This window comes from Taudactylus pleione, unplaced genomic scaffold (genome assembly GCF_031769625.1).
Source record: "Taudactylus pleione unplaced genomic scaffold, aTauple2 ptg000513l, whole genome shotgun sequence".
In the NCBI taxonomy this organism is placed as follows: domain Eukaryota; kingdom Metazoa; phylum Chordata; class Amphibia; order Anura; family Myobatrachidae; genus Taudactylus; species Taudactylus pleione.
The window spans coordinates 1,195,204-1,210,747 of NW_028284915.1; the positions used below are offsets into that span (position 1 = coordinate 1,195,204).

Here is a 15,544-nt window from a genome sequence, read left to right on the forward strand (position 1 = left end):
GCTACCAAGTCCCATCTAGATTCCATTGGTTGCCCTAACACACCAATCACTTCAGCCACAAGTGGCAGTCCCTGTTGCTGAAGTGATTGGTTTGTTAAACTGTGCATTTCTTGTTTAATATACAACATAACGGTAGGTGGGAGAGCCCAAGGACAATTCCATCTTGCAGCTCTTTTCTTTGCATTATGCTCTGTTTGGGACATTGCTGATTGACATTTTTAAAGTTTATTAAATTGCCATCCTGTCTGCCACTGCTGTGTGGCAATGTTTCATAGATATCCTATATTGTTTTCAATTGCCGTGTATTTGTGCTGCTGCTCTGTCGCTTACTTTAACCAGCTAGCTCGCTGCAGCCTTTGGCCTATATTGGAGAAATGTAATGAAAACAATATTGTGAACTGTGAGGTGGTCAAAATTGATTTAAAATGAATGGAAATTAATGTTATTGAGGTTAATAACGCTGTAATAACAAAAGCAGACCCAAATTATGTGATTTTAGCTGTTTTTACCAATTACCAGGAAAAAAAACAGATCTAAAACCAACACATGTGAGGGTGGTTTTGGGAAAAACCAAAACCTGACAAATTAGAACCAAAACCCAAAACATCTTTAATACGAATTAACTTTACAGTTTACTATTAAAATAGTTATGTTTACACTTTGAGAATTAGTTAGTATGACCAACTTGATTTCAAAATGGCATATGAACATTTACTGGATCTTGTTTAAATGAAACCATTACAATTTTCATGTCTTTGTCTATGAAAGTGTGTTCTTAAAATTGAAGTACTGTATCAGCAAATCAAATCTTTAATTTGACAGCACTTTGCATTTGGATAGCAAAATATACCACCCAAAAATTGCAGGTGTTCTAAATTCAGATACTAATAAGATGGCAGCTAGTTTGATTGAAACAAATTGCTGTAACAAAGGTTCCACCTCGCATAAAAGTTTCTGTTAAGCAGCATATGGGCTGACAAGCTCTGAACAGTTTTAACTTACTAAACCAGTAACATTAACAAAAGGCATTACATTTCTTACCCCCTATTGAAATAGCGACACAACATATGATGGGAGGATAAATATCATGAATTCATTTATTAAAGATGACTTAAAGAATGAAGGGTGACTGAGAAAGCATTGTTAACTATCAGGCAGGAAAAGAGAATTTAACACAGGAACATATTGCAAGGTAAAGCCACCACTCCTTACTTTGCTAAATAGAAACGTTTCATAAGGACACCTTTCGGTCTTCACTCAAGAGTGGTGGTGCCTTTCTTCAAATGGGAGCAGTGGCCCACACAAGCCTACAATTGTAAGACTGCCACTGAAGAGCAATACATTCCCAACAAACAGTAACAAAACAACAGAAAATAACAAAACCACACAGCAACACATGCCCACATTTTGCCGCCTGCAAACAAGGAAAGGGAGGGTAGGGAAATCCCAGAGAAAAAAGAAAGTTCCCTTCCATAAAATGACTTTATGAATTCTGCAAACGCTTCCCCAACCTACCTTGACAGCCTGCTACTCAACCACAAGCCGTCAATCAATGCAATGTCCAAAATTTACACCTTAATATATAGAACTATATCTTTTCCTCTGCTTTTATGTGTGCTCAAGCTTATTTTAAAGCACTAGGTCATCTTTAGTAAGTCCGTGGTACAGGGTGTCTCCAGTGGTAATATTGATAAGAGCGTTGTACATCAATTTGTATTTTTAAGATGTGTATCCTTTTTCATTTGTAAAAAAAAACTATATATTTATCCAGCTTAAAATATAAAAACAAACAACTAAATAACATCAATTTAATAAAAGATATGTTTTATTGGGTTTTTAGGTAAATCACATCCACTTTTTACTAATAAACACAGAAGGTGAGCTCATAGAGGACAGAAACCTCCCTTTTCTTTCATAAAATAACCCATTTGTACTTGAATACAGGATAAAGTTAGTCATAAATGAGTTATGCATACACTTTAAGTATTGTATAGCATGCATATTATGCACTAAAAGATTGTTTTTTATTGTCCAGGTCTTCCTTGAAAAACTACCTGAGGATTTTGCTGCAGCTGTTGAAGAATACAATAGAACAGTTGTAACTGTATTTGGACATTTTATCCTTACAGCCTCCAAGTTGGCAGATATGGAAAAGGAATATCAACTTCCACTTTCAGATATAAGTAAGTGTTTCCTAACATATAACTTGTGTGATATGATCTGTTTAATAGAATTGAAATTATGATGCCATTCCTATGCCATACCCCTTTTCCAGGGTTTTCTGGGAAATGGTGTGTGTGTGTGTGTGTGGTAATATGCACAGTGTTCTCACCTTAACATATTTCAGTGCCTCCAACCAAATCTCAATACTTTGTCTTTTGGGGGAAATGTCCAGGTCATGAACACAAGGGGGATATTTGAGAAATCTCCTGCCCACCATGTATTAACCTCTACATTTAAGTAATGCTATTACACAGAAGCCACCCTCATACATTTATTTGCACTGGGAGTTGTGGCTATGGTTATTTTGTTTGTTTTAGAAAAAACATAAATTAATATTTATCATATAAAATAAATGGGCATATTTTATAATAAAATATTTATGGGATACCTGAAAACACATGTTTTCAGGGGGTACCCGCAAATATTAAGGATCCACTTAATGTAGCAATGAGGGACCGCAGCAGACATCTCCATCACAGTCCCTCTATTTCCGATCCCATAAGTCTGTATGGGGGCTTCTAAACTGTCGGATTTCCAAGCTTCAGAATGCCATGGACTTCTGTAACACAGATTTTTTGGGGGAGGGATTTTTTCTGATCTATAAGTAGATAACTGCATGTGAAAAATCCAGGAGGTGGAAGCAGGGGCATTTTAATAAAATGAGTAGGCCTGTATGCCAGGCCCAGTTGTGCCCCTCCCCTTCCCAGACTAAAATGCATACCAGATGTTGACACCCATTATGCATGTAACATAGCTGATCCAGAAAGGGATGGTACAGAGGACAGGTTGGACAAAGGAATCTTCAATGAAGAAGTGAAGCCTGTACTGCCCAGAGGCAGAAGTGCAACAAACTACAGTACATTCATAAGCTGGCTCTTAAGCTGGGCATCCACTATACAATTTTCTGTCAGATATCTGACCAAAATTATTTCATTATCAAGAAAAATCCTGGAATGGGAAATTGTGATAAAAGAAAAAAACATCTCCTTTCATAAAATAATCTGCCTGGAACGAGTGCTGAGGAACTGATTTCTATATCCCGGAGGGTGCCCACAGAACGCAAGTACTTTGTTTATATCTGTCCAATCTGGCTGGTTGGAATGAAAGCTTGGTAATATTTGGGAGCAAATGACATACATAATTTGCTCACAAACACTGGAAAACAGAAAAAAATGGTCGACAAACTGAATAAAACACACAAATTAAACCCATTTGAACAATTGTTTTTTGTCCATTTTCCAGTGTTTAAGACCATATGATCAACTGTCATTGGCTCCCATACATTACCAGGTTTTCATTCCAACCAGCCAGATTGGACAGATATCTGACAGAAAATTGTGTAGTGGATGCCCAGCTTAAGTCTGATCTGTCAATTGTTAACAGTAAATTTACATCTGTAGCTGCTGTGCCACATAGCATAGTGCTGTGTGCCACATAAACTGTGCATTACCTGCCAACAATTGACAGCTCTTACCAGCATATCATTGTAAGCTCAATGGCTCTGCGGGGTGTCCGTTGCTGATTTTAAGCCATTTTGTTTCACTCAGTTACTGTAAAAATATTAAGTCATGGCGATACAGTTTATCCATGAAGAGAGAGTTGTAGTCTTTCAAGCATGGAAGCAGAGCCAAAAGCCGATGCATTATGGTATAATGGGACTATAAACAACTGTTCTAATTTACTGTACTTATCCTCTGCATTATGCCTTCTGGATCCAAACAAAAGGCTGAGAACCCGTATACCAGGAGTGCATTACCACCCGAGAGGCCCATGTGCAGTGTGCCCCCTCTTCTGAGCAGCAGGTCGTTCCCAAGTGGGTCCCTCATCCTCCGAGAGGCCACCTTCCCAGAGATATTTGAGTAGCTGGACCATTCCCACAAGAGAACAAAGGCTCTGGCAAGAGTTTTGCTTTTACTAAGTGTCACCATCTTACCAAAGGTGTCATTGGGAAGAAGGCACTGTGCCAGAGTTTTGCATTCACCATATTACCAAAGATGTCACTGGGAAGAAGGCACTGTGGAGGAGGAGAGACCTGCTTGCTGGCACAAGGTAAGTATATAATGGGAGCAGGGTGTGTGATGAGGGTCCCCCTTGGACCCAGGGGCCCATGTGCACCACACAACCTGCATTCATTATAAATATGCCTATGCCGTTTACACTGTATAACTTGCATTAATTGATAATATGCCTCTGGGTGTGAGTGAGAGTAGGAGCAGCATACCAGAAGCTGGTCACTGAGGTTGAGATGGAGTGAAGATAAGGATGAGAAGCTTGAATTTAATTTTGGAGGAAATAGGGAAACAATCAGGCATTTACATAGTGCCATAGCTGATGTGTAGCAGTGAAAGAAGAAGGTCAGTCTTGCCGCAGCATAGAGGATGTATTGGCAAACAAGTGGTAAGTATAAACATCCATACCAACTACAGCTAACTTCAAGAAAGTGTTCTAAGTTTTAAAATATTTATCCTTGCTAAAAGTCTGTAAGTTAAAATGTCTCTGTTTTTCAATATTGACCAACTGCACAACAACATTTGTAATGTTAGATTAAATGCTTACTATTCTATAGACTTTGTAAGTCAAGATTTGTTGAAAAGAAGCATTAGATATTAAAAAAGAGTGAAATAATCAAAACATTAGATATAAACCTGATGAGAAGTATATTGCACAAAGTTGGCCAGTAACCAATTTCGAAACACTAATACAGTATTAAAGTCCCCTTGTTGCATATTTGAAAATATTGACACCTCTGCATACAATCATTATAAATACAAACATATAAATAGCAAATTAATACAAGAATGAATACATTAATGTCTTCCCAGGTGAAAAATTGGTTTCCATCTACACCAAATAAATAGTAATATACACAACAATGATTACTTACTTTTGCGTCCTCTTTAGTAGCATATATTAAACATACAAATATACACAATTTGCAAATGTCAAATTTGCAATACAAATATTCACTCCTTGTACTAAATTTCGGTGGTCTCTAAATCCAAATGGTTTTGCAATCCTTCGATTTACTAAGGCTTTTTAGAATGGAATATCAAAGCATCATCAATGTTTTAGACCATTGGAAGTATATAATAGAAGCCTCGGATTTATCAAGCAGCGATTTTGAAAGCTACTGTAACTAGGCTTAGACAGGCTTGATTGCTGGCACAGAAGGTAAATTAATTGATTTTAATAGGCAATATTTATTGACTGAAATATCATTCAATTAGTCTATGGAGTACTATGATGTTCTCACCAGACATGACTGGTCTCTCATCAGACATCAATGGACTTATACTGAAATAAACAAAAAAATATATAAAATAAATAAAACACATCACACAATCAAACCACAAACACACACACACACACACACACACACACACACACAAAAACACACACAAACTGTGGGGCTTATGTAACTGGGTGCGAGCTTGTGCCACTACGGGAATGCAAGTGTTCCTGTATTTATAAAGCGGCAATCATTTTAAAAGCAAAACCAACCTGGTTTTGCTTTAAAATGATTGGTGCTTTAAAAATACGAGAACTCTCACATATATTAATTACCGCAGTGGCACAAGCTTGCACCCTATATCATAAACCCATATACTGTATACTGTATATATAAAACACACCTCCAGTACCTACAGTACAGAACAAGAAACAAGACAACTTTTTTTTTTTTTAAACTCACCATAATTAGCAATCACTCAATTACTACTTTCCTGTAACTTTGTCCTCCTTCTCCACTTAAAATTAAAGTAGACTGCTATCTGTTTCTATGATACCAATTAAATGGTGCTTTCTATATCAGGTAGAGTAGCACAAGTCAATTAATATGAATAGAATAGCTTCTAATCCACAGTGGTTGCAATAGAAACTGCCGCCATATAGAACACGTCATGGTCGGTTGTCATTTATAAGCCGGCCAGGATCGAGGCTGGAATTTGTTTAGACATCAAAACCGACCTTTATTAAATACTAGCAATTTATCATAAAAACTGCTGTCAATCCCTGGTCCCTGAAAGTTTCTAAATTACACCATACCCACCACTTAGTAAATGTAGCTCTTTATATCCAGAGGCTATATTAATAATATTAAATTAATATTCTTAATTTCTGTGATATAAAAAAAACATAGAAAAACAAATATATGGTGTATTAAATTCAGAGTATGCTCTTGTCTAGAAATGAAAATTCAGGCATTTTTCCTAAGCACATTTGTGTTGACATGCATTGGCAGGAGTGGGGATGGTTTTATTTTTTAATTCTGTGCTGGATTTTTTGGAAATTACCATCTGCAGGATCTGAGAGGCTGACTGGATATCCTGTGAGCCAAGTCATTTGATATATTTCCTGCAAACCCTCTCACACACACACAGGTTATGCCCACGCATAGCTACATCATCAGTGTGGTAGGTACTGTGGCATAATGTGAAATGGAGACTCTGGGTGGGATAATGTGAACTATGGGCACTACATTGTGTTCAACACATTTGCGGTGCTGGGAGTATTTACATATTATACTTTTTAATAATATTGCCACTATATCAATTTGACAAATTTACTAATAAGGGCGCCCACAAGTTAGTTGCCTTTGTGCCCACAAACCTTAATCCAGCCATGTTCTGCACAACCCTTTAAGAGGAACTAGTTTGAAACAAATTACTGATTTTTATGTTTTTTTTAATCCTTGTAAACCATTTATATAACTGGAAATTGAGCTATAACAGAAGGGTATCTTTCCCAGTTTAGTTTAATTTTTTCCTCTTGGGAAAAGAGACTTTCACTTCTAGACATGGACTAGATTTATCAACAAGTGATATTCTTGTTATCACTTGTTACTTATCTAAAATAGTGCTTTAACCAACCATCTCCTAACTGTCATGTGTTTAAAAAGTGACAGGAGCTGATTGGTTGGTGTATCATTTAGGATTAGTAGTAAGTGATAACAACAATATCACTTGTTGATAAGTCTGGGACATATTGTCTGTTTTCAGGAATGTCATGGAGTCAAATTTATTACCTTATATTATTGAGAGTATCTGTAGGGCTAATGTGAGGATCTATACCTGTCATGTCCCATGATATATATGTTTCATATGCTGTTTATTTACTGCCAAGTTACTATTGCAAGGCTTTGCATCTTGTTAAATTTGTCCTTCCTGATTCTCTGGAGCTAGGACCTGATGTCATCAGCCCTCCTTTCTTCTGGTCTCTAGCTCATTGTGTGTCTGTCATTTTAGCTTTCAGTTGCTTCTTGTTGAGTTCTGGCACATTATCATCTTTTCACCTACTATTTTGTGCATAATTACAAGAATATCAGCTTGAAATAAACCCTCATCTGGATTCTTCATACGTGCCTTACTAGTTGAGTTGACACTGTCTGACAAAGTCTCTTGGTGTAAGTACTGGTTCAATACATATATACACAGAGGAATTATCTCAGGGGCCTTACACTTACAGCCTGGTTATTGAGTCAGAATAGTGAAAAGATGCTTGATAAAAACTGCTAGATACAGCAGTAAGCCAGTTGCAGCATTCATTCTCCTAGCAAGCTGCAAATTCACTCCAGTATTATTCAAATCCACTCTACCTGTGTGCTATCGTGGCTGAAGGGAATACTGTGCTGCCTGTTCAAGATGAACAAGGAGAAGTTATGGATCTCAACCTGCAGGCCCTGCTAAGCCTACGTGGAAGGTTAAAGAAAATCTCGAAGATAGGAAGCATGAACTTTCTTCCAATATCCTAAACTTATGGCAAAAATTGCTAAGTCATATGTCCACAATTTCTCCTGTTTGTGACATGTCACAGCTAGAGGGAGCCATTGGACAGCTTTGTTCAGTATATGAACTTTACACAATGAAAAGCCAGGAATATGTAAGCATTATGAAGAAACTTAATACTTAGAAGAATTGTAAAGCTTTAATGATCTTAATTTGGATCAAGACAGTTTATTATATGAAGTTAAGTCCAGGACAGCGGTAAGAATTGCACAATTATTGGAAACATCATCTCATATTTCTGTGTCGACCAGGCGTTCAAAACGATCATCAAAGTCATGATGTTCAAAATAATCCATGCTCAGCGAGCAACTTATAAAGGCACGTGCAGAAGCAGAGACTACCAAAATACAAGCCGACTGTGCGCAAAAAAAGGCAGAATTGGAAGCAGCACGTGAAAGGTTGGAAATAGAAGCTTTAGAGAAACAATGTGAGCATGCCACAGCAATGGTACAGTTAAAGGTTTTGGAACAAGCTGCCAGTGGAAGCGAAAGGGACAGCATCAGTTTTAGTGAAGTGGATGCAGAGGAGTCTCTTAAGTGCACAAGAGACTACATCCTAAGCCAAAACAGTGAACCCCTGGTTGCTGAAAAACATTCCTGACAGTGCAGACATTTTTCGAGAACAAAGAGACTCAGATCCCTATGCAACACGCCACATCCAAGGTCAGTACAATGCACAACCACTCATCATCCTGACCCATTTTCACACACTATAGTGCACCAAGGCCCAACACCTCAACAAGCCCAATATTCAAATGCCTGGTCGCAAACTAATATGTCAGTAAGTCTCCAGGTCCCTGGCAACCACACCATTCCACATGCAGCAAGACCTGTGGACTTTAAACCAGCTCTTAGGCTGAATGCCTATGCAGCCCCATATCTCCCTATGTCTCTTACCCAGAACACCACAAATAATATGAACAGCACTACTCAGCCAGCAATTTCTTGCCCGAAGTCAGAGAAAACAGACATGTCAGACTTTTCAAGATACATGGTTCACCGTGAACTTATTAAGAATGGTCTCACTAGGTTTGACGACCACCCTGAGAACTACAGAGGTTAGAAATGTGCCTTCAGAACCGCAATTAGTGATCTTGGCATTACTGCTGCTGAAGAACTAAATCTGCTGATAACGTGGCTTGGCCCACAGTCTACAGAACGTGTCAAGAGACTCAGATATGTTCACATTGATAATCCTGCGGCAGGCCTCATTGCTGCTTGGGAAAGGTTAGAACGAAGCTTGGAGGTCCTGAAGCCATAGAGAATGCTCTGTTCAAATGGCTGCAAGATTCTCCAAAAATATCTGGCTAGGACAATGAGAAGTTCCAAGAACTCAGTGACCTACTCTTTGAGCTCCAGCTGGCCTAAACAGATACTCACTTACCTGGCCTCAGTTACCTGGACACAGCTTATGGGGTAAACCCAACAGTTTCCAAGCTGCCATATGGTATTCATAAAAAGTGGGCTACACTTGGGTCAAGATACAAAAGGGAAAATCGAATCTCCTTTCCTCCCTTTTTCTACTTCTGTGAGTTTGTCAGGAACATCGCAGAATCCAAAAATGACCCAAGCTTCTCCTACAGTGAGTCAAGTCATCCTGGTTCACCTACTCCCAAGTATGACAGTCCACACTCTAACTACCAGAACCACAGAGGTCCAGTGTCAGTGAAAAAGATTGAAATCCTTCCCACACCAACATCAGCTCCTGACAAGAGGAACCAAGGTTAAAGGATTGAAAACCCCAATCGCCTGTGTCCCATTCATAAGAAAACTCATCCCCTCAAGAAATGCATTGGCTTCAGAAAGAAACCACTCGAGGAACACAGGGAGTTTCTAAAGAAATTTGGGATATATTTTAGATGTTGTGCCTCTACTGAAAATTTTGCTAAGGACTGTAAAACCACTATTACGTGCATAGAGTGTGGCTGTGAGGACCACGTGCAGGCACTTAATCCATCTCAATCCAATCCTACACCGCCCATACATTTCCCTCCTGCACCAAAGCATGGCGGGGAGAATGCAGGTCAAACAGCAAGTCCTACTACTGTATATTCTTCATGCACTAAAGTCTGTGGGGAAGAGCTTTGTGACAAGTCTTGTGCAAATATATGTCTAGTCAATGTATATCCCAAGGGACAGCCAGAAAAGATTCTAAAGGTGTACTCCATGTTGGACGACCAGAGCAACCAATCACTAGCAAGACCAGAACTCTTTGATCTGTTAAAGTTAAAGGGAGATGCTTACCCTTACACCTTGGGTACCTGTAGTGAAATTACAGAGGTCTCAGGAAGAAGAGCCAGTGGACTGGTTGTAGCTTCTCTCAAGGACGATCTTGAGATACCCTTACCCACGCTTGTTGAGTGTAACCAGATGCCATCCAACAAAGAGGAGATTCCTACATCAGAAGTCGCTCTTCATCACACTCACCTAAGGCCTATATCCAATGAAATACCAGCCCTTGAAAAAAAAGCAGAGATTTTACTTCTGCTAGGTAGAGACATCCTCAGGGTTCATAAAGTACACCAGAAGATCAATGGACCAAATGATGCTCCATTTGCCCAACGTCTTGATCTAGGCTGGGTTATCAAAGGCAATGTCTGTATAGACAGGATGAAGAAGCCTACCAGGATTTCCTCATTTTACATAAACATCTTGTCTAATGGTCGCAGCACTCATTTTCAACCATGCCCAAACCATTACTGGGTGAAGGAAAAACTGGGCAGCAGTAAATTGCAGCATGACCATCAAGATAACATGAACATGGTACTGTCTTGGGATGACAGTTTGGATTGACAGTGTTCGATTCAACAAGTGAGGACAACAAGTTAGCATCTCCAAGAGAAGATAAAGAATTTATCAAGATAATGGACAAAGATTTCACTCAGGATGATTCCAGCAGCTGGGTAGCACCTTTATCCTTTCACTTTCCAAGAGTGAAACTACCAAACAATCTACAGCAAGTAGTTGCTAGATTTTCCTCTTTAAAACGAACCCTAAAGAGTAAACCAGAGATGGAGAAACATTTTGTGGATTTCATGCAAAACATATTGACAGAGATCACGCAGAACCTGCACCACCAGTAAAGGATGAGGAAGAATGCTGGTATCTTCCATCCTTTGGAGTGTATCCTCCATGGAAATCCAACCAAATTAGAGTGGTTTTTGATTCCAGCGCTCAGTATGATGGTGTCTCCCTCAACAACCTGCTCCTTACTGGGCCAAACCTAACAACAGCCTCATAGGAGTGCTATTTTGTTTTAGACAAGAACCCATTGCAGTAGTAGCTGACATCCAGCAAATGTTCCATTGCTTTATAGTCAGGGAAGACAATCAGAACTACCTGAGGTCCCTGTGGCATAAAGATAACAATGTCAACAATGAAGTCATAGACTATTGGATTAAGGTGCATGTATTTGGCAATAGTCCCTCTCCTGCGGTAGCAATCTATGGACTAAGGAGAACAGCCCAGGAAGGTGAGTAGGACTATGGATCTGACACCCGTCATTGTGCTGAAAAGAACTTCTATGTTGATGATGGACTAAACTCCTTACCCACAAGTGAAGAGGCAATTGATCTCCTCACCAGAACACAAGAAATGCTTTCTGTAGCAAACCTCAGGCTCCACAAGATTATCTCCAACAGCCAGAAGGTAATGGAAACATTTCCCTCTGATGATCATGCCACCAACTTAAAGGATCTTATCTTGATTCTTATGTTCCTCCCATACAACGTAGCCTAGGCTTACTCTGGACATCAAACAGGACATATTTACATTTCATTTATCAGCCTATGACAAACCTTTCACCAAACAAGGAGTTTTATCTGTCATAAACAGTATCTATGATCCTCTTGGGTTTGTAGCCCCAGTCACCATCCATGGCAAGATGTTGCTGGACCACAAATCATCTCTCACCCATGAAGTTTTAGTTACCTTTCTTGCAGAAGTATCTGCTATAATCAATGCAACACCACTTGTCCCGGTATCCTCAGACCCTGATTCTCAAAACATTCTTACTCCAGCCACTCTTCTTACCCAGAAGTTTGGAGCTGCTTCAATGCCTCCTGAAATCTTAGACCACAGTGAGATTTACAGGCTTCAGTGGAAACAGGTTGTTATGGCATTGCTGGAAGACAGAGTATTTACACATGCTTCAAAGTTGTCACAAATAGCAGATGTCAAAACTCAACCTCCAGATTGGGGACCTTGTTCTTTTGAAGGATAAGGAGGCCCATCGCAATGAATGGCCAGTGGGACTTATCACCAAGGTTGTTCCCAGTGATGATGGAAAGATTCATAAGGTGGAGGTCAAAGTGGCCAAAAGAGGCTGTGCCCGAGTTTTCCTCCGTCCAGTCACTGAACTAGTGCTTCTTCTTCCAAAAGAAGATATCACGTAAAGAAGGACTTGGCCACCAGATTCAGCTCATAATGGGAGTATTCTATCACAAACTTCCAGCTATGATATACCATCGACACTTTATTATTTGGAATATACTGTGGGTTGGTGGAAGTGTTTGCAAGTTGCAACTTCCTCAATCCGAAGATGGGTTATTACTTGGAACTTGATCTACATTTCCTTACTGTTATAAAGTAGATTACAGGTCCCAAGACCAATTCTGGACTTTGTCTAAGGACATTATTATATGTTTGATTTATTGTGAAATCTAAAGATTTCAGACAGGGAGTGTCATGTCCCACGATATATATGATTCATATGATGTTTAGTTACTGCCATGTTACTATTGCAAGGCTTTGCATCTTGTTAAATTTGTCCTTCCTGATTCTCTGTAGCTATGATCTTTTGGTGTTTTTGGATTTAGGTTTAGCCTAGAGTTGGATAGATTGTTATGTATGGTGATGGTGCTAAGGCATCCTGTCTTGCTTTCACAGAAAGAATGGTTATTTTTAAATGTGCAATATTATATTGGTTTGGTGCATTCTCCTCATAATTCATTATGAATTTAGGATATATAATTTCTACCAGGAATCTGGACTCCGTCCATTTGGCATGCAGATGTCTGTTGGGGAGAGTTGTGTTATATATTGGAATCTGGCTCTGCTAGATTCACATTGTTGTTTCATGCCTGCAGTACAATGTCTCACCACTGTTATTTTACTGTATTGCTTCACAGCTGCTGAAAAATGTGTTGTTCTTAGTTCTCAGATATTGTTATGATTTTACAAGGTTATCTGTCCCCTTATCTTCTTCTGATAGCAGAACACTTAAGATTCCATAAATGAAACCAGGAGGAGGGGCAGGCAGTGGCTGCATATGTGGCAGAATAAAAAAAACTGTCATATCACTGTAATTTTGGAGGTGGCCTGGACGATGCCCTGAGAGATAGTCTGGTGTATGGGATTTGCGAGAGTATGCAAAAATGTTTACTAACAGAGACAGATCTTATCATTCAGTAGAGGTGGCACTGTCCATAGAAACTACAGCTAAAGATGTTATGGAACTTCAGATAGAAGGCAAGTCAGCATCTCAAGTTCACAAAATGAATCACACCAAAGTATGTATTTCATAGGCTTTGGAAGCCCACAAGTTGGACTCAGACAGTGGCAATGATCTGGGCAGTTTGGAAGTGTTTGCAGTAAAAGGTGGTGACAAGCAAGCAATTTAGGTCACTCCACAAGTAAATGGCCAACCTTTTAAAATGGAACTGGACACAGGATCGGCAGTCTCTGTATTGTTACAGCAAGAGAACCAATGTTATTATAAAAATGTCAAATTAAACAAAACTTTGATGCTGCTTAAAACATATACTAGAGAGAAAGTCATTCCATGCAGGGTTTGCATGTACTCATACAATATAATGGCCAGTAGGAGACTATGACTTATGCATCATACAACATGGTGGCCCAGCATTGTGGGGCTGGGAATGGCTAAGAAAAATTCAGTTAGACTGATTGGCCATCAAAAGCATGAGGGTCATATAGCACATGCCTCACCTTTGTCCATTAAGTCAGTCCTTAACCAAGCTACAGTTGTTTTCCAACCAGGCGTTGGGACTCTGCAACACATAAAAGGGAAGCTAGTGCTAATGGATGGAGCTGTTCCCCAGTTCCTTAAGGCTCGCTCTGTACCTTATGCTATATGGTGAAAGGTGGAGGTGGACAGGCTGGAAAGTGTGAAAATCTTATCCAAGATGGATTGGAGCCCTTGGGCAACTACTGTCATCCCAATAGTAAAATGTCATGGTATGGCTACGCAGGGATTTTAAGGTCACCATAAATCCAGTACTACAAACAGATCACTACCCATTACCAAGAATTGAAGATATCTTTGCAAATCTGGAAGGAGGACAAAGGTTTAGTAAGATTGATCTAGCTGATGCCTACCTACAAATGGAGATAAAGGATGATTCGAAGGTGTTCCTAACCATTAAGACACACATAGGACTTTACAGGTACAATCGTTTGGTGTTTGGCATTGCTTCTGCCCCTGCCATTTGGCAACAAGCCATGGAGCAAGTGTGATAAGGGGATCCTGGTACCCAATGCTATCTAGATGACATTATTGTGACAGGCTCCTCTGACACAGAACACCTTCAAAACCTTAAGCTGGTGTTGCAGTGGCTTGAACAATATGGGCTCAAAGCCAGAAGAGACAAGTGTGAGTTCCTCATGGCCTCTGTTACACACTGTGGGCACACTATTGATGCCAATGGACTGCACAAATGTTAGGAAAGACGGAAGCTGTGTTAAAGGCTCCCCTGCAAAAAGACGTGTCCCAGCTTTGCTCCTTATTGAGGTTCATTAACTATTACCACAGATTCTTGCCTAACTTAGTAACAGTTCTGTATCTAATACATCAGTTGCTGCAGCAGGATCAAAAATGACTATGGTCAAAATACTGTGAATGTGCTTTTACACAGGCAAAGGACTTTATTACCTCAGATACAGTATTAACCCACTATGACCCCTCGATTCCTGTTAGTGTGGCCTATGATGCCTCAGCTTATGGCATTGGAGCTGTCATGTCACATACTATGCTGAATGGACAATCATCTTCACATCTCGGGCATTATCCAAGGCTAAACGTAACAATGCACAGATTGTCAGGAAAGCCTTAAGCCTGGTTTAAGGTATAAAACTGTTCAATAAAGTATTTATATGGAATTCATGCTTATAACTGCCCACCAACTGCTTTTGTCCATATTTAACCCTTGGAAGGGTATTCCAGTCACTGCAGCAGCAAGGGTGCAGTGGTGAGCCCTGTTCTTAGATGGTCATTGCTATTCTATAGAATTTAAGTGGACTGCACAACATGCTAATGCAGATGGTTTGTCACGATTTGCTTTACATACCGCCTTATTGACACAGAATACCGAGGATCCTAGGGATGTTTTTACAATGATGCAAGTAGAATCTCTTCCCATAACTGCCAGTTTTATCAGATGTGAGTCTGCTTGAGAACCCATCATGGCTCAAGTACCCACAGTGACACTAAAACGGTGGGTTTCACAACTGTGCCAGCAGCTGGTCCCTTACTTTCATTGGAGGCTTGAGTTAACAGTTGATTCTGGCTACCTCCTCTGG

General features: G+C 39.7%; 1 protein-coding gene across 1 annotated transcript in view; it reads left to right on the plus strand.

The window, feature by feature from the left end:
* LOC148501567 (putative ATP-dependent RNA helicase DDX60) overlaps window positions 1-15,544 on the plus strand; it is a 600,786-nt gene that overhangs the window by 552,962 nt on the left and 32,280 nt on the right. Inside the window, exon 34 of the mRNA XM_088450267.1 lies at window positions 2,036-2,183. Coding sequence (XP_088306393.1) covers window positions 2,036-2,183 — 148 coding nt within the window. The remainder of the gene's footprint in view (window positions 1-2,035; window positions 2,184-15,544) is intronic.